We start from the raw sequence: 23,354 nt of genomic DNA on the forward strand, positions 1-23,354 counted from the left end.
TCTGTTTCTATCCTGCTCCGCTTTCTGTGTAAATGACATAGATTCTATTTCTATCTACCGCTCGTCTGCTTAAATTGGCCTTTAAAGGGTAGCTCCGGGTTTAACATGATTATTGTTTATATTAGCAAAAACATTGATAATAACCCTAACTTACTTTTCGATAGTCTGGGTTCCAGACGGAGTTTTGACTTAATATTAGTAAAAAGATAAATATTTTGGCACATATGGCGTTTCATACGTATACTACTTGAAAAGCCTCGAAATAACTACAGACTTGGGGCATGGAGGAAATATATATATAAGCCCTCTTTAAAATTGGAGCTTCATCGTAATGTTCTAGTCTAAGATAAATTTTGGTGAATTTCCTAACATTATTTTATAATTCTTTTTTCCATTGTTTTCTTTTATTTTTCTTCTTTCTCATCCAAGAAAATAATCAGTATACATTTAAATCCATAGGAGAACGTGAGAAGGAACATCCAGAGGGGCATATAAGCACTTGCACAACAAAGTAAATAAAAATAAAAAATACAACTAAACTAAAAAACAGTTCCAAAATGGAAGTGTAATCTTACTTAGGTACTTTGTCCTGCAATTTAGCAATACAATATTGTTATTATATCATATATAATTAACCTCTGTCTACGTTATGTAACAAACAAATGTGATGTGTCCATATAAGGACATGATGATGTCATATCACTACCATATTTGGGCACATCACACTTTTTTGTCACATAAAGATAGTGTAGACAGAGCTTTAGTTACAGATCAGCAAATTACATTTTCTTGAACTATATCCGAACTCTAGTAAATCGGTTGAAGAACTGTAGGGAGTGTGTAAGTATATTACAAGAGTCTTAATTCTAAGACTGCATTACAGTTATCCTACTACAAGACAAAGCATTTTTTCAACCTGAATTTATGCTTTTTTAAACAAGATAATGACATACAAATAATGGAATTATTTAGGAAAATGATGTAATAACTGTACTGTATCTCCACATGGTATTTTTTCCTATATTAGGCAAATTCCATAATTAAGTGTCACGTGTATGACCAATGTTGGACCAGTGGTTAGTTTCAAGTTAGGTTAGGCCTATGGTACAAGGTATTGCCTTTTTTTTTGTGGAAAACCGAACCACCCTTGTACAAATCCTGGTTACGGGCTTGGCGTCACATTTGACTTGTGCCGCTGTATCACGGAATTTATAATGTAGGGCAGAATGTAAATAAAGTAACTATATATAACTATGTGGAGCGAAGAAATTTCAAAATAAAGAAGATTTTAATAAAACGACAGCTCAACAGAATTATGAGTTGATGTTAGTTGGACGTTTATATGAATAAAAATATAACACAGTTTTTAGATTGATGGCTGAAAACACACAGGTGGAAATAGCTTTTACGATTTAAATGTGAAATTTATTGCGGAATTTATAAAATAAATGTGGCATGACACAAAACAACATGAAACATATTCTAATAACTCTTCTTTCTAAATGACTGACTTTAATTGCTCTTTGGATAGTACTGATGTCTGACTTCCGATTTTACTTACAATAACATTGTTACAAAGCTGACTTAACTGCTAATCGCTCTAATCCATATGCAGATTTTAAAATCACCCTCCTAGATAACTATAAACGTGATTTATGACTGTGATGAAAGTCATTTTTTGTAAGATGCTTAGTTCGAACTTCATGATAATCAGATGACTTCACGCAAAACATAGACGTAAATAGAAAAGCAGACGGTAGACCTACATTTAAAAACATCGGTTCTTCTATTCTGTTTGATAGCCTACAAGCATTTAGGCGATGCCCATAATATCTCTATTACTATCTTTATATGATAACTTTCGATTGTATAAAACATTGATATACCGGTACGGTACGATAATGACTGATCGTTTGGCTACTCCATAAGTTCGGCTACTCGATGATTAGTCTGTCTACTCGATAAGTTCGGCTACACGTTCGGACACCTATCTTCAAAATGAATTACCGAATATTGTAAACTGGAATTGAAGTAGATTGGCAAAAACTGTGTTCATTTCCAAGAAACAAAGATTATCAAAACAAATGTTATACCATGTAAGAAGAACTTCGTGAATATACATACAAATTAATTAGACCCTAAATCTACAAATTACCAAAAAATCTCTTTTTAGTCATTATGTTTATTTATTTTTTTGCGTTTAATATTACATGTAATGTCACATAATAGTTACTATTAACTTTGACCAAAAATTGGATCGAAAATAAAATATTTACCTGAAAAAAAGTATGTTTTTTGTGTTTTTATGTTTGGGGGCAATACATCTTGCAAGCAAAATGACTTACCATAAACATGACCAGTACAGACCTACATTTTGATACATAAAGCGTTAGTTTTTCACTTAGGCCTAGGCACTTCTATAACTATCTTTAAGCAAAAAGCATGTGATTGGTTTATGACATTTTAGTTAGATATAGCAAGTTAAAACTGATGGCGCTTTCTTAACTTCTGAAGATGTCGAATCGATTTTCCCATTTCACCATAAATTAGGCATATTTATCATCTTCGATTTTTTTGTATTTTGTTTATATAGTCCTATCTCAAAAACAAGTTCGTGAGATATTATCTAGGCCTATTATACTTTATACAACTACCGTAAAATCCGGTAAATGTAATTAGTTGAAGCATATAGCTATTTTACATTCGGTACCGTATAATTATAATAGAAAAAATAAACCAAAATTGTAATCTTGATTTTTTATTTAGAAAGACTTAATTACGCATTTTGCAATGTTATTTTTTCTCTAAACTTAAGTGAATACATTGTTACGTAACATGTCTTACACATCCTGTTACAAACACTTAGACATCCACTTAAGTGCGCAAACCATTCACCGTATTTGCGTATTAAATCAGGGCCCTTGTTAGTTGGGTTGATCTAAAACATGCAACGTCAAGTAGCTAATTAAAATGAATCTTACCTTTCCTACCGCACGCATCTAAATTTAGTCCATAGTTTGTTCTTTAAATTATTTACTTTGATAGAAGTAATCACGTCTGTTCATAAAACAGTGACTTCATAATAGAGCATCCGAAAATCGATTATACGAAGCTTTTCTATCGAGTTTATTTTTCAATGTAAAAATCCTGCACCATACGTTGATTTCCGTTCACACTTGTCAACAAAAATCTTCCGTTATTGATCTCGATATAAACGTGTATTTGTTATGTTGCGCCGTGGCATCTTCGGTCTTTCAATGGCATCTGTTCTCTCCACATGGGAGTCGGTCATTAAAAGCTAAAATATAGGAGGCGTGTTATGTTATGGTATGCTGCACTTGCTTTATTGGTTTACTTATTAAGTATCACTGATTGGTTTAATGATTGTGCCGATAAGGGGCGCTAACACGGATTTTTGCGCTTCGATCAAGTCTGTCCAGCAAAAAAAAAAAAAAAACACACACAGACAACCCATACCACAGATAAATATGGTTGCTTTTGTTTATCACCTAAAAAAATTAAATTGTTACGATTTATCTCTTCTCTCGTTCCATTCCGTCCGCTCTCTCACATTTTGTTAATACAGCATTACTATGTTAGTTTAGCATTGGCCTACATATCGAAAGGAGAAAAAAGGGTTATGCCTATAAATGATATATTAAAAGACCTATCATCGGGTAATCAATCTAGTTTATGATGGCAATGACAGTCTTAAATCTGAACATGCTATCGGTTTATGATTGTAAATTGTACATACTGTAACAGTTGTCAATTAGATGTGCAATACTAACGACATTGGAATACAGGAAAGTGGAGGCATACAGAAAACCCCTCCAATTTGAAACTAACGGCAAATTAATCAAACATAAAAAAGCAATTACATTAACATAAGAGAGATATTGTGTATTTTTTTTCCGGGAAAGAAGCCCAGGCGAAGAACACAACGTTCGGTGACGAGGCTGTAAATACTAATTAAAATAGGACTAATATTTAGGACAATAATTATATGGACGCGAATACTGTAATAGTAATAATACATTAATTTGGAGATATCGTAGCGCATAAGAGCAAATTATATCATTACTTCTTTCTCACACGGAAAAGCATCCCAGTTAAATGTATCCTATCGTTTTCAAAACAATTACTCACCGTGGGTAATTATAGCAAGTAACATATAAGAGGAAATTTGAATGTCAATGAATAAGGTGTTACACAGAAATAATTATTCTTCCCTCGCTGTGTAAATTTTTGATTAACAGCATTTTGATAAGGTCAAAGCTGAGTGCAAAGTGTTTCTTCCGCGCAGATCCATCTCATATCACACGGTGGCAGCGTGAATTAACCTTGTTATTTTCAATAGATGTATCTTAGTATTGCACCAAGGTAATGGTTAACCATCATCAAACTGTTTTCAGCAACATTATCACAATATTTCACTTGCTAGTACCATGCATTGACTATTATAATTTCCGACTGCAGTCCGTTAATTTACAAGAAAACGTTATTAACCCATCCATATACCGATTGAAGTTGTCTGGAGCAGGTCATTGTAACCATTGATATTTTTTTATCCAAACTTTTTGAAACACGCATATCATACCATGATGTGTGCCAGATTCACAATCAGTGCTTATTTTTTTTCCACGCAAAGCGACATCACGATTGAATGCAAAATGTCCATCGTATCGCGCAATAAAGGCAAATTTTTGGGTAAAGAAAAATGTATGTACATTTCTAACAATGTGGGAAAGCTAGGGTACACTAATATATATTAGTAATTGTTTGAAAATATATTCTATAAAATTGTTTTTTTTTCATGAAAAATATGGCTTACGCACGTGCATTTTTGGGTTGGGACTTGGGAATCCCTTGGGTAACTTAAACAACGGCCGGCATGCTTTTTCGACTGTAAGTGTCCATGATCCGGATACTGTACCTGTCTCTGGACAACTACCACCCGGACAACTGTCTCTGTGGACAACTACCACCCGGACAACTGTCTCTGTGGACAACTACCACCCGGACAACTGTCTCTGTTGACAACTACCACCCGGACAACTGTCTCTGTGGACAACTACCACCCGGACAACTGTCTCTGTTGACAACTACCACCAGGACAACTGTTTCTGTGGACAACTACCACCCGGACAACTGTCTCTGTGGACAACTACCACCCGGACAACTGTCTCTGTTGACAACTACCACCCGGACAACTGTCTCTGTGGACAACTACCACCCGGGCAACTGTTTCTGTGGACAACTACCACCCGGACAACTGTCTCTGTGGACAACTACCACCCGGACAACTGTCTCTGTGGACAACTACCACCCGGGCAACTGTTTCTGTGGACAACTACCACCCGGACAACTGTCTCTGTGGACAACTACCACCCGGACAACTGTCTCTGTGGACAACTACCACCAGGACAACTGTCTCTGTGGACAACTACCACCCGGACAACTGTCTCTCTGTAGACAACTAACACCCGGATAACTATCTCTGTAGACAACTACCACCCGGACAACTGTCACTGTAGACAACTACCACCCGGGCACTAGGGCAACACTCCTGGGTCCGCCCCTGTTATGAACACAAGGTTCCTTCATGGCCTCTGACAGTAGCACATATTATTAGCATTACAAATAAATCAGTCACAAAACAGGCTAATTTAAGTTTTTATTTTATTATAAAATTGTATAGCAATCAACATAAGCACACTTTTAAAATACAACATATATATTTATAAAAGGAAAGAAAAGCAGTAATGGAGAAGGCACTATGGCTGATTTACAACCGAATACATTTAACCATTTATGGTTAGTGATCCTTTTCGTATACACCACTGAATTCCTAAGTGTGACCAGCAATCGTCAGCTGTTGCTACAAATAGGCGTTTAATGTTATTTAACTTTATGTCATAAAAATATTAATAATTCAGAAAATAAAATATACGCCCGATATGATTTAATAGAACAGTTTGCTACTAAGCCATAACAATATTTCTAAATGAAATGTCCCTTAAATTGGGGTGTCCCCTGAATAGAGGTGTCCCAAAAGAGAATTTCTATAGTGTAATACGGTAAACAACATGTTTTACGGTTCAGAGAGTCAACATGTGAAAACCAGATGTTCATTTCAACAGAGCGCAATCATACAGTCTTCTCTCATTCAGTTCAATTTTTTCTAATTACCTTTTTTAGTTAATAACAAACTAATCAGGGTTTATTCATTCATATTTTGTGACTCTATGACAGATGAGATCCTTTAGTTTACTCTCCATGTAACCTACGGCGCCAATCGCGTCTCTGGTCTGGAACCCCTTTCTTAAAAGTGTCAATGTCTACTTTAGCGGGATCACATTTTATGACTATTATTACACTCGTAACATTATTATGTTCTTCAGAAAAAGCAGCTACGAGAGACATGGTTTTTTACGATAATAATACGTTTCGTTAATAGTCGAAATAATTAAACATACATCATAATGTGTACAGTATAACAGGAAAATTCTAAGATAAAGTGTCACAAACAGTGTATCATATGTGACGACTGTACCATAAAACATAAAGCCTGTGATAATGGACATATACTATTAATGCCATATGTAGTGTACAGTGCAATGAATACTGAAACTGTTCACAGTCAAATTAGGGAATATATGATGTTAAATGTGAAAAGATACGTGACCACAAAAAGAGACCGTATTATTCGAATAAACGCCACACTTTGAATAAACGCCTCCAGAAGAACATCATTTTGAATAAACAGCCCCAACTCCCTCAATTAAACGCCCCGGGGCCTTATATTGATTTCTCCGAATAAACGCACCGCCACATGCATTATATACACAATATTGTATTATAACACACTTCTATAATTCATTATTTGACATGACTTACAATTTACCAAGCATTTTGATACAATTTTTACTGTATTTTATCTCGATATTGTGTTGAAATTTTTCATATCTATGGGCTATTTTATTTGATGTTACCATATTACCCCCTCCCCAACCAAAAAAAAAACATGCTCCCCCTCCCCAACCAAAAAAAAACACGCCCCCCCCCCCCCAAAAAAAAATCCACCTTTAAAAGCACTCCTGAACAATAACAAACTCCCCGGAGCGTTTATTTGAATAAATATGGTAACTATCTTTCTAACTAAAACATAAAATCTACCATACATAACTAAAGAGGTGTTGTGTCATACAATCAGTTCAACAACTTTTATATAAACAAGCTTATGGATATATATATCCTGATTATATTATTTATGGACAGCTACTATTGAAGCACTACAATTTAAAAACATGAATTCTACAGGACTCGACTATATTGTTGTTGAAATGTTTTAATATTTTCGAATGTGATTTAGCTATGATGTGTCGAGTTTGATTAATGGTGTAGTAGGCCTAAATGAAAATTAACGAATACTGAAAAACATATTTCTAGAGTGGTTTACAGTATTCTAATGTTAAATTGCACATTACGCTGAAGATGTAGCTTATAATGTTTTACAGAGGTAAATCTTTAATTGCTTCACACAGAACCATTAAACCGCAATGGTTTGTCTGAAAAACTGAACAACACAAAAATAGATGAAAATGTTACAACTATTGCGAAATAGAAATGTGTCCGCGGGAGCCAAGTAACTGTATCAGGTGCAACTCGAACCCACAACCTCAGTTCATATATCCAGATCAACAAGAATAAAAAACCATGAAATGTTTATTACATTGATAATCAATTATGCAGATTATTTCTTCTTCCATTTAGGAGCAAACTTCATAGTTGCAATTTTTGAATTGTTTTGTTTTGTTTTTGCATACATCGTGCGGTGCATACAAAGTTAAATAATTACCACAGTATTGTAACTATTTAGTGTGTTCTGGTTCTAAAACCTGTAATGTAAAATAAGAATATACAGTTACCAGTAGAACCAAGCCACGGCACCATTGGCACCTAATAAAGTGTCCGCTGATTACAGTAGAATTGTTGCAAAGCAGTAGCTCTACTGTACAGTGTTAGTTATGCAAGCATCCTCCGTTTAGAAATGACATTGTTGTTATTTGTTGACAACTGGCTTCCAATGTACATTTCACAATCGATATGATCTGTAATCACATCACAGTATTGGATTTAATCAAATCGCTACTAATGACATTTCCATCTTTGTTTGAACGCTTTAGAATACGATTTAGAATACGATTTTTATTCTTCAAAAACGAGAAAAACAAAAAGCGTTCAACAAGTCGAATCGATATGATCTGTAGTGTAATCGCATGACTGTATTGGATTGAATCAAATCGCTAGTGACATTTCAATCTTTGTTCAATATAACGCTTCTGAATACGATTTTTATTCTTCAAAAATGAGAAAAACAATAATCTACCCATAAATAGCTAAGTCGAAGTAGTTTTAAGTACAGTACTATTGATTAAAAAAAAGACTCCTTTTAGTTGCATGATAGTTGGTACCAGAAGGAAACCGGACAATTGTTTTCCTTGCTATTCATCGGAGAATTTTTTTGCTGCACAAAAGTTTCGAAAATACTGATATCCGTGTTTCATAAAATCGTCCATTTTTACTCACTGCCATTCAAAATGTTGGAAATTGATTTGCTCTTTTGCCGGAAAACCTTTTTTAAATGAGAAATATCTTTTGAAAACATACAATAAATCATTTGAGGCTATAATCAATCCCTAGGTATGGTATCTAGTTATCTAGATATATCTATTTTTTTCTTATCTAACATGTTCTGAAATTTGTTCTGGCTGTTTTACTTTATCATTTTGTTTTAGCTTTTTGCTTTTTTTTTTGTATCTTCATTGAGATCCAACCAGTGATACCAACAGCATTGTCAGTAAGTAAGTAATTTGCCTTGGGATTTATTTTTTTATATATAAAGTTTGCAGTACACGACGTATTGCTCTGTAAAAAAAATGTTGAGCTTTTTGTTTTTTATCAATAGGCTTTGATCATCCTCAGAATTGAGAATGTGAGGATAACCAAAAGCTTGATCAAAACAATTCTTTTCAGAACTATTTATGTGTGGTGTACTGCAAAATTTATATCATTGTATTGCTTAAAATCGCTATGCAAACCTTCAAACAATTTTTTTTTATATGATTCAGATTTTCCTAGTAGCCAAGCATGTTATAAACAACTGGTGAATAGTACCTGTACAACTTTAGGTGATGATTTGTCAAGACTTGACTGCGTTTGTGTTACCATTACTCTGTAAGTTTGTTTGCCGATCATTTGAATTCTCATCCTGTGTTACACTGTCCGTCACATCTTTATTAGGTTCCTCAAATGCAACCATTTTTGAACGCTGCATTTTAGAATTGTCTTTGGGGAGCTTATTCGGCAAGTTATCTGGCGAGTTGAGTTTGGAATTACCTTTTGAGAAAAAAAATATAAAAAAATAATTTTTTTAAATTGATATGTATGATTTCTTATTATTTCAAAAACTAAGGCACTATAACTGCATTTTGTAAAAATCTAAATGTTTTCATTAAATTCACTATTCTTTAAGTGGGTCCAAATGGAAAAATATATTTAATTACTATACTCTATATAGAAGTTTATTTCATAAAAATCTGAAATTGCACCACAGTTTCAATTGATTGCTTTTTTCTATTAGCTCGCAATTTGTACACAAGTTGTTATTATAAATTGTTGACATGTGGTAGTATCTATCACTGGTGAAGTATTATATTTTAGGCAAACTGTAGATCAGATACATTTATGACAAAATACTACTAATGTTTTTCTCTGTAATTTATAGTTAGAACAAAATCTTTTAGAAAAACTTAAACACACAAATCATAATAACTAAAAACATCTTGTTTACAATTTTTTATAAGTGGTAATAACAATATTGAATATTATTCAAACATGATAATTTAATGTAAAGGTTATTTAAACTGGGTTTGTGTGCTGTGCACCCTACATTAAAAAAAAACTATTGTGCTCATTAGCTGATTTTAAAGGACATTTGGGAAAAATAAACACCTATTTCAAGCACATTTTCCACTGACACAAATCTTAATGAACAATAAAACATAAAACATATGGATTTATTAGAAAAGTTGTTCAAAGTTAAACTTTAACCATAATTATGTGCGAGTGTGTTATTACGAAAAATAACAAGTAATATAAATGGAAGAAATTGTAATGTTGCAATTAGCTAGAAGTAGTCTCCTGCCCTCTATAGTCTCACCTGTTGGGCTGTTGCAGCTGTCAGGTGACGGAGTATGTGATGTACTAGGCTGGTTTTGCTTATCTAGAATACAAACAAATTATGTATATATTACGATTTATGAAATGATATTATTTTTAAACCACAAAAGAAATTCCTAAATAATTATACGAGTGGAAACTATTAATATTGTTTTGTAACGATGGCAATATAAAAAAAAAAAAAATAAGTAAAAATAAAATAAAGCAAAAAATAAATAAAAAATTACATATATCTGGGTACCATTAGATTTTGGTCACATTTTGATCTCTCTCTCAAAGCAGTAACTGTATATTAATAAGTTTATCAGAAAGTAAATGAAAAAATTATGGTTATTCCAGAAGAATACCATCAGTTCAAAGATATATTTGTCAACGAAAAAAAAATTGACATTTGAAAAATGTTGTGTTGATATACCATCAGAATATTGTTGCAAGTAACCCGTTTCCAGTACACCTACAATTATACTTACAGATCACACGCTGAGTGTTAAAAAAATTAATCTATAATTATATACACTTTTACAAAGCTCAGAGGTATTTCATATAATAATTTTGTTTTGAATCATATTTTAATTTTGTTTTAATCTAAAATTGTCAGAAATTAAATAAACATTAACTTTCCACCAGTACAAACCAACTTACTTATTTCATTTAGTGCCAAAAGATCAGACATAAAGCTTTTTCTTGACCTGTCGGTGGCAGTAGACAGCTTTTCTGAATTTTGAAGTGCAACGTTTGAAATTGACTGAAAAAAAACAAAAAAGTAAACAAGAAATATTTCTTACAAAAAACACTGCTCGACATTTAAAAATTAATCATTGTTCTTTCTTCAGATATATTTATGAATAATTATTAAGTACAAGTGAGAAATTCTTCCCAGTCTGTTGATTCGCGTCAACCAATCAAAGGGCGAGAATCCAAAATCGTTCAACCGTGAGCCCTCATAGACTTTTTTTGGGTCCAGCAGCTGGGATCTATAAATTATAGTCGAGTTTACAAAGTCGCAAAACTGTCTGCCTTTAAGATACTATAACTGCTGCTTGCTTTAGCTTATAAATGAGTCATCTCTTGTGACATAGCAGGCTAGAGCAGCAGCATGAAAATGTATTATACTATACATCATATACAAAGCATACATAGAAATCTATTCAATAGAATAAATACAAAATAAATTAAAATAAACAAAAATACAATAAAATAATCTATATAGCAAAAGCTATAAAAATGGAAACCATGGTTACAAATAAATAGCCTCCCACCAAGCCCAATAAATTCATAATTATGTAATAATAGTCATAATGCTAGGGAAAATATGTAACAGATTTTTCAAATAATTATATTTAAACTTTATATTGGAAACATTATCAAGTAAATTGGTGGACTTCACACAATCTGTCTACACTATCAAAGTTTATGTGACAACAAAAATATGATGTACCCATATATGGTGTCATATCACTACCATATCATATCACACACATTTTTTGTCAAAGTAGTTTGATAGTGTACAGTAGAACACAGAGCCTTAGAAATCCACTTAAAACGAAAAGTAGTCCTTGTTAATGTTTGACGTCATTGATGTGCAACAATTCCTTTCTTTCTTTATAGAGACAAAATGCGTTCCTGAAATTGACTGATAAATAATAAACACCACATAATTGCTAATTGTAATATCCTATTCATCTTATCTTTAAAGAAACACCTCCTTTAATGTTATTACAGTTGATAACTTGATTCAATCAATATAACTGCATAATAGTCAAGGAATTAGAACCTTTCTCTGCCTAACAATTAACCAAGGACGATCTGACCATTATTTCACGTCTATTGTGTTTGATCGTTTTATCCAACATGCCGATTCTTATGCAAGGCGGCTCATAACACTTCAGTCAATGTAGTAATAGATACCATCGCCTTGACTTACCTAATTTATTGATTAATTACATGTTTCTAATATTTAAAATTTTTAATTAAAGTTGATGTTAAATAACAAATCATTTATCGCTGAAAAACTCAAAATAACCAATTACTCTACACAATTTTTCTGCTGTTTAATAAACAAAAATTAAACATATTAGTGGTTATTCTTCAGGCAAATATATCTGAAGGTATCCAGGTATAATATTTCTATTGTTTATTATAAAATATAAACCTCTGCAATTATAGTGATAATGACCCTGGCAATTTTTCTTTAGCAGTATAAAGCAGATATAGCATTGTGCAAGGACTTCAAATAGAGATTAGTATTTTTCCAATTTTCCTGAAAATCAATAAAGTGAATGAAGTAAACCAACATTTTCAGTATAACTTAAAAATTGTACAAACAAAGTAAGTACTATATATTTGATTATAAATTAGATTATAGTACGGTTTGATGGCCAGTAAAATTACCGTCTCATCCCTGTCCCGAATTGAAAGAAAGATTTACTGATATAAATACTCTGATCCCAGTATAGAACCAAATGAAATATTCTCTCCATTCAATGAATAGAAAAATATTAATTTGTTTCAGAAAATGATATATGGTATTATATTAGATTGTATGAAGAATGACTCTGTATGGTTTGTTAAAATTATTGTCTTATTTGTCTACAGAAAAAGGGCTTTATATTTTTTCCTATCCAATGTAAATGACAATTTCTAATTGCATATCCATAGCAACATTATAAACTGATTTGAATAGCAAGCATAAGTTCAGAGGCTAATTAGTACCATGTTTGAAGCTGTCTAGACTATGACATTATAGACTCCTGTTTAGAACTGAACTGAAAGCTTGAATTTGATTGAGATTCATGCTCACTTTCTCAATTATTTAATGATACTACTGTAGGGCCGCAGCCACCAGTAAAGTTTGTAAAGTTTCAACCTGACCACTTTTTCACAGAGGCCAGAATTCCTACCCAAAGTGGGTTTTGAGATAGGATTTAAAATCTTTTTAGTAAAATTCTGGTCATGTTGATACTCTATGTGCAATTATAAAACATTGTATATCTTACTGTATATTTAGGAATATGAAGATTATTTGTTTTCTCGGGTTTCCATTCTCAAATCCGAAGTCATAATTTTGAAGTTTTTTTGTCCCTACCTAATACCTACAGTAACTGTCTACACACAGTGCTATCAGTGTAAGTATGTCATTTTTTGCTATACAAATGCTTATTAACAACTTGAGCCGTAATTAAAAAGAGAATAATCGATATTTCTAACCAACAACATGTATTAAAACTCTTTAATTTCGCAGCTCTTTGTCATTTAAAAAAATCAAATTAAATTAACTTTAATTTATTTTCACATGATTTTCCCAATAATTATTGTCAATGCGTAACCCTGCAGAAATATAAAACAAGATATTCTTTTTTTTATAGAGGGTGTACAGAATTCAATGTAATAAGTTTCCTATGTTTTATTATATTTAATGATACCAACCTTAGCTGCAGAGTGACTCCTCTGGTGCTGTTCTTCGACCTTTTTTCTTCGTCTAGCGCTTGCTTCAGTTCTTTCATTTGTGTCCGCTACTACAAAATTGACAGGCTTAACTAAAAAATAAGGTGAAAAAACAAAAACATGATTTTAACGGGGCTACTATAGTAAAACTTAGAAAGAGATAGTATAGGGAATCAAAGCCCTGTCTGTCTATCAAGTTTCACAAAAAAAGTGTGATGACATCACATTTTTTGTCACATAAAGTTTGATAGTGTAGACAGAGCTTTACTGGCATAATAAAGAATGCCCAAGTTTGAGACCTGTCTGTGCCATCTTCTTTGACCCTTTTTCCAAGAAGCTACAGTACTCTCATTGCTTCTGGTTCTTCAGATACAGTAGGAAGACATCCAACTTTAATTTAACAATTTTGGGAGGTTTACAAATGTGACACGTTTTTAATGGATTTGACACGTTTTTTAAAACAATTTTGACGTGTTTATTGGATTTTTGTATGTGTTTTAAAATCATCACAAAATAACTTTCACAATCAGCATTTCAATGTTTATCACTGCAAAGATGCGTCATGCATTCTATCAACTATAGTAATCGGATGTAATTATGTAATAAATACAGAATTAACCTTTTAAAAAATGGAATTTAGACAACAAATGTGGGTTTGAAATGTTTTAATCCTAAACCACAATTTCAAAAGGTCGAGAGATTGGATAAAAATTCGGGAGACTCCTAGAGAAATCTGAAGGGTTGGAATGTCTGTGTAGGACAGATTTAAGTTCCGCACTTCATTTTTCAATTTTTAGGCCCTGGCACCTTTAACAGCTCGGTATTTTGTTATGTAACATAAAAAGGGGTATTACTGTACACCTGTTGTGTATTGTCCGCCCTAATTCTTAATCATCACTTTTCAATTTCACACTGTAAACTTACTCATAAAAGTAAATCAATAATGATGTTCGTGAATTTCATGCAGAATTCCTACATTCATCCACGCACGTTCTTAAGAATAGATAATACCAATAGATTTACTATTAATTAAAATATAAAATATTGAATTTCATTATGCCTAAAGACCTCACTGTGCTTTTTATTTGAAAGTAAAAGCAGAAAAACACTAATTGCAATTTGTTTACACTGTATCCATGAGAGGAATTCTACAATCTTTTTATTTATTTATTTATTATTATAATTCGTACACATTCAAATGTGAGAAAATCATCAATGCAGGATGGATATTAAAGACCCCTTCCCTGCAATTTTGGACGTTTTTTGGAAAATAATACATATATATCACTTTAGAAACATTAAACCATGTCATTCCTTGTCTTAAATGTACGTTTTATGGTAAATTATGATAAAAAGTGAGAAACAATGCACTACCTAAGTAGCTCGCGGTGATCGACCTCTCGTGGACGGTCTTAGGCCTAGCCTAGCTAGGCTTAGTTTTGTAGGCCTAGCTGGTAAACATCGGTAACGTACGAACATCGTACGCTAGCTATATACCTAGCCTGACGTTGTATAGTTGCTGCATTAATTGTCTTTCTATTTTTGCCAGACTCCGTTGATACAAATTGGGGAAAACCCTGTATTTTCGCTGAAAAGTTAGGAGTCTTCCATTTGTTTTGGCCTCACGATCGATCGAAAAGTGGGCGAATTACAGGTGAAAAACAAAAATATCAATCCGCGCGCAATGCATTTTGGGATTTATAGCGGGCCGCTATAATTATTAGAATCGACTTATTTTTCACATTTTTAACCGTTTAAAGACGAAAAAAGTTATCGCAATAGGACCATATAGTATTATTTTTACATTAAATATAGTTTGTGATCTTAAATTAGATCTAAAAAATGTAGGGAAGGGGGCTTTAAAGATGTATTGTCCCCCAAAAACATGAAAAATGAAGATTAATTAAATAAGACTTTGAATATGTTATTTTGTAGTTTGAATAAAGTTAATCACTTCCATAGAAAAAAAAACGAAAAAAAAAAATGTTTTCACTTGTAAAATGACAAAATAAATTGTTAAATTCAACCAAAAATCCATTGGCTGGCAGCAAATTTGACCATTTTTTGCTTTAAAGAAATTACATTTTTTCAGGTAAATACATTTTTTTTCGCTCCAATTTTAGTAAAAGTGGATAACTATTATGTTACATTAAAATGGAATGTTCAACAAAAAATGTTTAAAGAATTATTTTTTCAGGGGGACAATACATCTTTAACTCTAATTAATGTCATTCTTATATTAAACTAAATACTGTACCCTTTCAAATCAACTAGCAAAACTTCATTTAAGTATCTGGGCTCAACACCCACATATGTGTATATAAACATTTACACAAAATTGGCCATGAGAAAGACATTTCAGGCTCAGGGAGTGGAGTGTGGGAGTAAGCAGAGATCAAAAGTCAATTACCAGAATAAATAACTTAAAAAATGACATGTTAGATTTTACAGTATGTACTATAGGCCTATTATAGAGATATAGATGGAGATTACACCATGTGACAGATTGTAAAACAAAATAAGCAAGATGTTTCAAATTTAGAGCGCATACTGGAAAACAAAATATACTGTACAATAATGATGACAAAATAATGTGACTTGAATTGAAGACTACATTTTACTCTAGTAATTTTTAACTCTAGCCACATACTGTACCATGGAGTAAAGAATACGTACTCCATGCACATACAAAAACAAAGATCTTTATTTCTTTAAATCTATAAATGTTAATCTCCAGTGATGTCAAGATTCAACATTTCCCTCTATTATTACAATACATTATTACATTGTCACAAGATTAATAAACTTCGTGATTAAAGTATTGATAACTATTCTCTATTTCAGGAAATTGAAGTGGCCGGTTTAATAACCTGATCATTTTCTAGTAGTTGGCAATTCTATTGAGACATTATTACTAAAGTCAGCATGCAATGAAGCAACTCATTTTATTCAACACAGTTTACATTTGTGATTAATCATCTATAAACAAAACAATTGATGAGAAACTAAATACTGTGCAAGATCCTTGATAATGATATGGTGTAGATCCATGTATAATGTAACCATGGCAGTGGTAAACAATCCAATTCTTTTGCACTGTTGATTTTTGTTAGTGTTCACTGCTTTAAACAAATATTGACGTAGACGATTTTTTTTAGATTGAACTGATACTGTTAATAGTATAGATTAGAACATACAGCACTGTACTGTACATGCTCAGCTAATATTAATATTTAAAAAAAATTAAATTTCCTCATAGCACACAAAAAATCTACAGTTAAGTGCGTATAGTACTGCATGGCTGTTCTGAACCATTCATCATCAACATGTACTATAAGTTGTGGACTACTGTTCACCATTTCTCATACACTGTACAATAAATCTACAATGACATTGTATGTCAACTGTATTCCAAACACCTCCCCATAGACATGAAGGTACAGTACTGTAAGGAGGTGTACTACCCATCTCCACACCTTTCCCCTAAACAATTCACAAATCTACAACTAATGGTTATTATTGTGTGTCTATTAAACCCCATCGACACGAATGTACAGTTACTGTAAGTTATGGACTACCCCTCTCCACACCTTTCCTGAAACAATACACAAATCTATAATTAATGCGGATGTCTATTCCTAATAAAATATAATTTGAAGTTAAATCATCTTTCCCCTAAACAATACATAAATCTATATAACTAATGCATATTATTGTATGTCTATTCCAAACATCTTTCTCCTAAACAATACACAAATCTATAACTAATGCATAATATTGTATGTCTATTCCTAACATCTTTCCCCTAAACAATACACAAATCTATAACTAATTCGTATTATTGTATGTCTATTCCAAACACCTTTCCCCTAAACAATACACAAATCTATAATTATCGTTATGTACAGGTAAAAGAATGATGCATTTAACTGATGGTTTAATTTACCCCTTTATGCATGCAGTGAGAACGTGTATTGCTAGGCAACACGACAGTTAGTTCTCTTTAGAAATAGTATTGAAAATAATGGTTTAGAATTAAAGAAAACAAATTAACAAAGCATGTTATTGATCACGCATTTAACAAATTAATCTAGTAGTTTCTAAAATTAGAATTTTAGTTTTCAACTGAGATTTGGAGTTCATTATTAAGCTCAGGTATTGCAATGTACAGTATGAAATAAAATTACTCTATTCAAGTCACATGTTCTGTATGTTTAGAGCTATTCTGGTAAAACAATAAACAAATTTAATGATTTTAAAATGTTAATTATTATGCAAGTAATTCATTCATTCTACCATGGAGCTATAAAATTAGAATAGCTCCATGATTCTACTTTTATTTTGAAAAACGGACGTCCATAATTACAAAATCAATTGCATAAATAAGTTTAAATAAAAAAGGCAGACACAAAAAAACACTCCATCATTTTGTTATGGAGCCTGGATGATTCATATGATGATACCATAAATACATTCTATCATTTCATTTTTGCTAGCTGACATTCTCATTCTCTCCCCAAAAGACTGTACAGTATAATAATTTGTAGATAAAAATACAGAGGTGTCAATGAGAAATCATATAAATCAGAGAGAGGTTTGTATGTAATAGAGTAGAATGGTAACTCAACAAAGTGTCCTCTTAATATGTGTCCACTGAATACTGTAATCATAGGGGATGGTCATAGTTTAAAAACATATATTTCCCTTAGTTCAATTTATGCGTTTTTCTTTTAATTGGGGTACAGTACAATAGTATCTCAACTATACTCTCTCTACTAGGCCTAATAGTCATATGCATTATAGAATAAAGTACCTAACAGTATACCACAAAGATCCTGAGTGTACAGTATTGAATGTAATTTTAAGGCACCTAGGTTCTTATATTCTCAACATTTTTAAACCTCAGCTCTAATATTAAAACCTAAAGTGGTTTTTCTCATCCCTACCACAAAACCTGCACAGTACCATATTTTCTTCCTTTTGAAAGGACTTTTTTATGTTAAATCCTGCCATGGTATAAACAAGATTCACTCTTCCCTGGTATAAATGCCATTGTGTATTGGTAAATACGTATAATGCTTTTGTTTTCAACCCCCTATGTCACAGTATGGCATCCACTCAACAAATATGTTGTCTTTAACAGAGATTGTAGAATTTGCTTCCCTATGATGAAAACTAATAGATTACGAAATTCTTTTTTCCACCTGCTATTATGAGGCTTTTAAATGCAAATGTTGTCAGGTGTACACACATACAGTACATATAATTTTTATATGACACTGTTTTCTACATTTTTATGATATTTTTTACTACTGCCATGTTTTACACTTTTTATGTATTTTTTGTATTTGTTGCTTTTGTATTTTACCCCTTGGTGTCGTACTGTTTGTATTTTCACCATTTTATCATATTTAATGTTTTATATACGTGACAAGAAAGACTATTTCAAGCCAGAGTGCTTGATGGAATAAAGTAATTGAATTGGATTACCATAACCGATGATTTTATTAATTCATATGATACTCCATTTATTGGTTTAATTTTACTGGGAAGTACAATTAATGTATTTATGGCTAATAGATTCAATTAAATTATGATATTGTTGACATTGTATGATGATGAAATCTATAGATCTACAGTATATGAATTTTATTACCACTATTCAATTATATTTTCTACTGGATTAGTTTTTTAATTAGTTTCGCGGAAGATGTAATTCATTATTTTATTTCATGCACTGCTATCAAATGAAACGTTTTTCAAGAAAAACTGATGAACTGTGGCTGGGGTTAGTCTCAGAAACCAACCTTCCCCCTGGGTACTAACTAATATACCTTTAATTAGGGTCATTAAGCCATGTATCTGGCCATCCCTGCTCTATCAATTTTGGCGTGAAACAATTCAACGGGTAACATTGACCAGAATGACATTTTGACATGACAGGTGAGGTATATGGCGTATTCAATTTGGACGTTGTTGTTTTTCAAATATTGTATAAATGTTTGCATGTAAGTTAGTATGGCATGCAAGTCTCACCAAATTAAGCTTTTGATAAATAAAAAATTAACATTCCAATTAAAAAAAAATCTATTAGAACAAAAATACTGAATTTGATAATCATAACTTAACACTGGAGGGGCCTTGCATTGTATCAAGTAGACTCTTCATTAAAAATATAAGTTATAAAAATATTTATAATAAAATATAATTGATTGTAAAAAACTGTTCAATTCATTTATTGTCAATTTTTAAGACACAAACAATGTGACAATTATTACATAAACATTTATTAAAGAATCTTAAAGTTAATAATGTTTTTATTATTATTTAAATTAATTATTTGAATATAGTGTCCTGTGTTGATCGATGTTTGTTATCGGGATTCAGGGTTACGTATTTATTAGGCTTATTATTAGCCATACAGATAATTCCAGCCTAGCCCTAATACCGTACCGCCGAGTTGAGTAAGTACTGACAGTAAGTCAGAGAACATGAGTAGGTTAGGCCTAGCAGAAGACGAACATTTTGTAAAGAATTAAACACAACTAACCTGTATGATCGAACTGTTTGGTCTCAACACACCCCATGTTACTGTGGTGAACAGTTAATTACATTTTTTACACGCTAGAATTAAATTATTGTTGTTCTATGTCAAAATACAACACCGTGGATACCACTCAGCTGGATACTCATGTTTGTATGATGGAACTTTAACTTTCCAAGTAATAGAAATAGAGGGCGCAATATTTAAAACGTACTTGAACTTAAAGGGGATCTCCGGGCATTATTATTGTATTGTAAACATTTGAAACAATATTGATAATATTTATAACCCATTTGATTCTTTACAGCGGTGAAGCAGAACGAAAAGAAAGAGAGCCAGTATAAATGTTATAACAATTTTGTTGTTGTAAAGCTCTGTCTACACAATCAAACTTTATTTGAGTTGTGATATGCCCAAATATGGTAATGATATGCCCAAATATTATGGTAATAATATGACATAATCGTGTCCATATATGGGCAGATCACTTTCTTTGTCACATAGTGTAAACACAGCTTAATACTTTGTTGTTTAGGTTTGTCCTGTGAATAGATTGGCTCATTTATATTGGGACAGTCTTGAAATTCGTTTTTGACAATCCATGGAAATACAAGCTTAAATAAAAATGTACTGTACAGTTGCAAGGAGTTGCATAGTGTTTTTAATCTTATCCCTGATTCACACATAAATGTTACTTTGTACAAACGTGTGAAACTGTTTTTTGCGTAACATTTATTATGATTGAATAAATGAACGACAATGTCAATTAGTCCTACATTCATCTGAATGATGGATGAAACTAAGCCAGGACTGTTTTAAAGCACCTTTGGCTGGTCCTATCATTGACCAAAGGCTTCTCTCATCCAGTGCCCACCTTGACCAGAGGAGATGCATAAGCCAATATGTCTGAGGCAGATACTAGATGCAGGGGCTACCATAATCTGATTTGACAAAAACCGGTGTTTCAACCTGGTAAGCATTGTAAACTTAGTAAAATTATCCAGGAGATCCAAGTGTCACATTTTGGTTTGATAAAATTCAGCAGATTACAATTACATTGCACAAATCACAATGCAAACAAAAACGAATAGTCATTTTAAATGTTTGTCATAACTCTTCTGGTGCAAATATATCGCCCTCTGTTGGCGGTTGTCTCTCGGAAACTTGGCTGGAAATAATCATATCATTCGGTAAAGCAATGCCATTGGTCACCCTGTAATAGACTGTTGTTGAATCAGAGTCACTTATTGCCAGAGTAAGTGACCGTTGCTCATTATGCTGGTCGACGTCATTATCAACAGGAATGTGTTCTAGAAATTCTTGAATTCTAAAAAAAAATTTAAAATTTGGTTAAATAATTGTAGTATGATAGTATATAGTATGAACTAAACAAACTAAATCCCAATATCGCTCTGGGGGTTAGCCTTTAGTAGGTATATTAATGCCTGTTTTGTATATATGATATATATTTGATATGTTTTTATAGCTAGTAGAAATCAAACGTAACAAATTGTTTACAATTTGAGCTCAGGGGCCCGATAATAACATACTTTTCTTGACTCAGTTCCGAGTCCGCCGTCAGTGGTAAAATATACTCAACTGGTGCTTTCCTTTGACTTTTTCCACTTAAGTATACAAGTTGTAACTGGCTGCATTTGTGTACTTTCATAGTCAACCAGTCTTTGGCTAAATATTTACAATGAGAAAAAAAATGAGAGTACTTCAGGATTATGTTAAAACTATTCTACTGCAGTAACTAGATTTTGTTACTGCAGTTCAGTACTACAGTAAATCTACATTTCATTACTGCAGTACGTACATTTTGTTACTGCAGCAACTCCGTTTTATTACTGCGATTCGGATGATTTTATTTATTTTGTTTTAATGTACTTGCATTCACTGTATACGATCAAAAAGTCTAAATAATTGTATAAATGGGTTAAAGTGTAAACAAAAAATGTATTTGCTGCAGTAGAATAATGTTGATATTGTCCCTTACTCCATGATTCATTCCTAAGTTCCTGAAACATTGTAAAAGTATTATACAGCCATACAATACCTAGGGTGATTCTGCATGTGGTAATATTGAATATGGTGGGGAGAAATAATTTTATTATCGCAATTAGGTATTCATTCAATTTCTGCTGATGAAATAAACATCTTATCAAATATCTTGACTGATAACGCTATGGTTTTGATTAAAAATTTGCTATTAAAAAATGATCTAATACTGTACTAATCGTACCAATTGAATATATTGTTAAGTTTTAAACACTACAAAAAGCCTTACCTTCACAAAGATCCAGATAGACAGTCATTGAAATACGTTGTTGTCTCAAGTCTTCCATGCCAAAGGACTGAATTTCTGACCACTGAAAAAACGTATAAAATCTCTGTTGTTTCAAAATCAAATTTTTGAAATTTAAAGGATTGGAACATAGGCCTAGGCTAGTGTCATTACAGCAACATTCAGTAATATGATTAAAGACTATGGCATCCTCCAAATTATTTACAATTTTGGTTGAGCTAGAAAAGTTGGACACTATGACTGAGTGATGGCTATGTTATTCTTAGGCTATGCTGCATGCATTTCCATAGGATTAATTATTAAAACCTGAATCTCGGCTACTTGGCAAGGTAGAGGATACACCACGTCAACTGGGTGTAGAAAAGCAGTGGCCTACCTACCCTGGCCTAGCTAGACCTACTAGGCCTATATAGAAATCCGAAAAGCGGATTAGGCATACCTAGGCTAACTTCGGCCTGAGACTGCTGGGCTTGGAAGGAGGCCTACTGACTGAAGAGCTAGCTAAGCTAGCTAGGCCCGGCTTGTATTAGTTAGGCCTAGCTTGGACAGGTAATTAACTTGCTGTTACATTACAAAATACAAATTATTTTAATGATGTATAATTCTTTATTACATAGTTATTGTTTAACTTACAATTGGATGGTCAAATAACCAGTTATTTCGGTTTATTTTAACATCATCAATAACCGGCGACTTGTGTGTTGTCATGTTGCCATTATCGTGTCATAGTTCATGCTTTTGGAGGCGTGTAATTATTGTTATCCAATCAAGAGCGTCTATTATGACATCATTACTTTAATAATAACAAAAACG

At 32.4% G+C, this 23,354-nt stretch overlaps 3 protein-coding genes across 3 annotated transcripts in view; all 3 read right to left on the reverse strand.

Annotated features, from left to right (window-relative positions):
* The window catches only part of LOC144837031 (allatostatin-A receptor-like), a 28,753-nt gene extending 25,468 nt beyond the window's left edge, over window positions 1-3,285 (reverse strand). Inside the window, exon 1 of the mRNA XM_078692012.1 lies at window positions 2,982-3,285. The gene's annotated coding sequence lies outside the window, so the exon portion shown is untranslated. The remainder of the gene's footprint in view (window positions 1-2,981) is intronic.
* A 3,813-nt stretch (window positions 3,286-7,098) lies between these two features.
* On the reverse strand, window positions 7,099-20,440 carry LOC144837035 (uncharacterized). Its single transcript, XM_078692017.1, has 6 exons — window positions 20,240-20,440; window positions 13,672-13,781; window positions 10,888-10,990; window positions 10,226-10,288; window positions 9,181-9,402; window positions 7,099-8,638 (listed from the first exon to the last, which is right to left on the reverse strand). The coding sequence occupies exons 1-5, from the start codon at window positions 20,274-20,276 to the stop codon at window positions 9,206-9,208; spliced, it is 510 nt and encodes a 169-aa protein (XP_078548143.1). The 5' UTR covers window positions 20,277-20,440; the 3' UTR covers window positions 7,099-8,638; window positions 9,181-9,205.
* A 149-nt stretch (window positions 20,441-20,589) lies between these two features.
* LOC144837034 (tRNA-splicing endonuclease subunit Sen15-like) lies at window positions 20,590-23,307 on the reverse strand. Its single transcript, XM_078692016.1, has 4 exons — window positions 23,175-23,307; window positions 22,524-22,605; window positions 21,784-21,919; window positions 20,590-21,560 (listed from the first exon to the last, which is right to left on the reverse strand). Exons 1-4 carry the CDS (start codon window positions 23,247-23,249, stop codon window positions 21,341-21,343), a joined length of 513 nt encoding a protein of 170 aa, XP_078548142.1. The 5' UTR covers window positions 23,250-23,307; the 3' UTR covers window positions 20,590-21,340.
* Window positions 23,308-23,354: the final 47 nt, after the last annotated feature.

This window comes from Antedon bifida, chromosome 3 (genome assembly GCF_963402885.1).
Source record: "Antedon bifida chromosome 3, ecAntBifi1.1, whole genome shotgun sequence".
Classification (NCBI taxonomy): domain Eukaryota; kingdom Metazoa; phylum Echinodermata; class Crinoidea; order Comatulida; family Antedonidae; genus Antedon; species Antedon bifida.

What these genes read in the sequence shown, in the direction of transcription:
- LOC144837035 (XM_078692017.1), bottom strand. Translation starts at nt 20,276, where the DNA reads ATGGGGTGTGTTGAGACCAAACAGTTCGATCATACAG. An exon ending in TTTGGCACTAAATGAAATAA is followed by an intron (nt 10,289 to 10,887) that starts GTAAGTTGGTTT and finishes TTTGTATTCTAG; the next exon opens with ATAAGCAAAACCAGCCTAGT. An exon ending in CAGCTGCAACAGCCCAACAG is followed by an intron (nt 9,403 to 10,225) that starts GTGAGACTATAG and finishes TTTTCTCAAAAG; the next exon opens with GTAATTCCAAACTCAACTCG.
- LOC144837034 (XM_078692016.1), bottom strand. Translation starts at nt 23,249, where the DNA reads ATGACAACACACAAGTCGCCGGTTATTGATGATGTTAAAATAAACCGA. An exon ending in GGTTATTTGACCATCCAATT is followed by an intron (nt 22,606 to 23,174) that starts GTAAGTTAAACA and finishes ACGTTTTTTCAG; the next exon opens with TGGTCAGAAATTCAGTCCTT. An exon ending in CTATCTGGATCTTTGTGAAG is followed by an intron (nt 21,920 to 22,523) that starts GTAAGGCTTTTT and finishes GTAAATATTTAG; the next exon opens with CCAAAGACTGGTTGACTATG.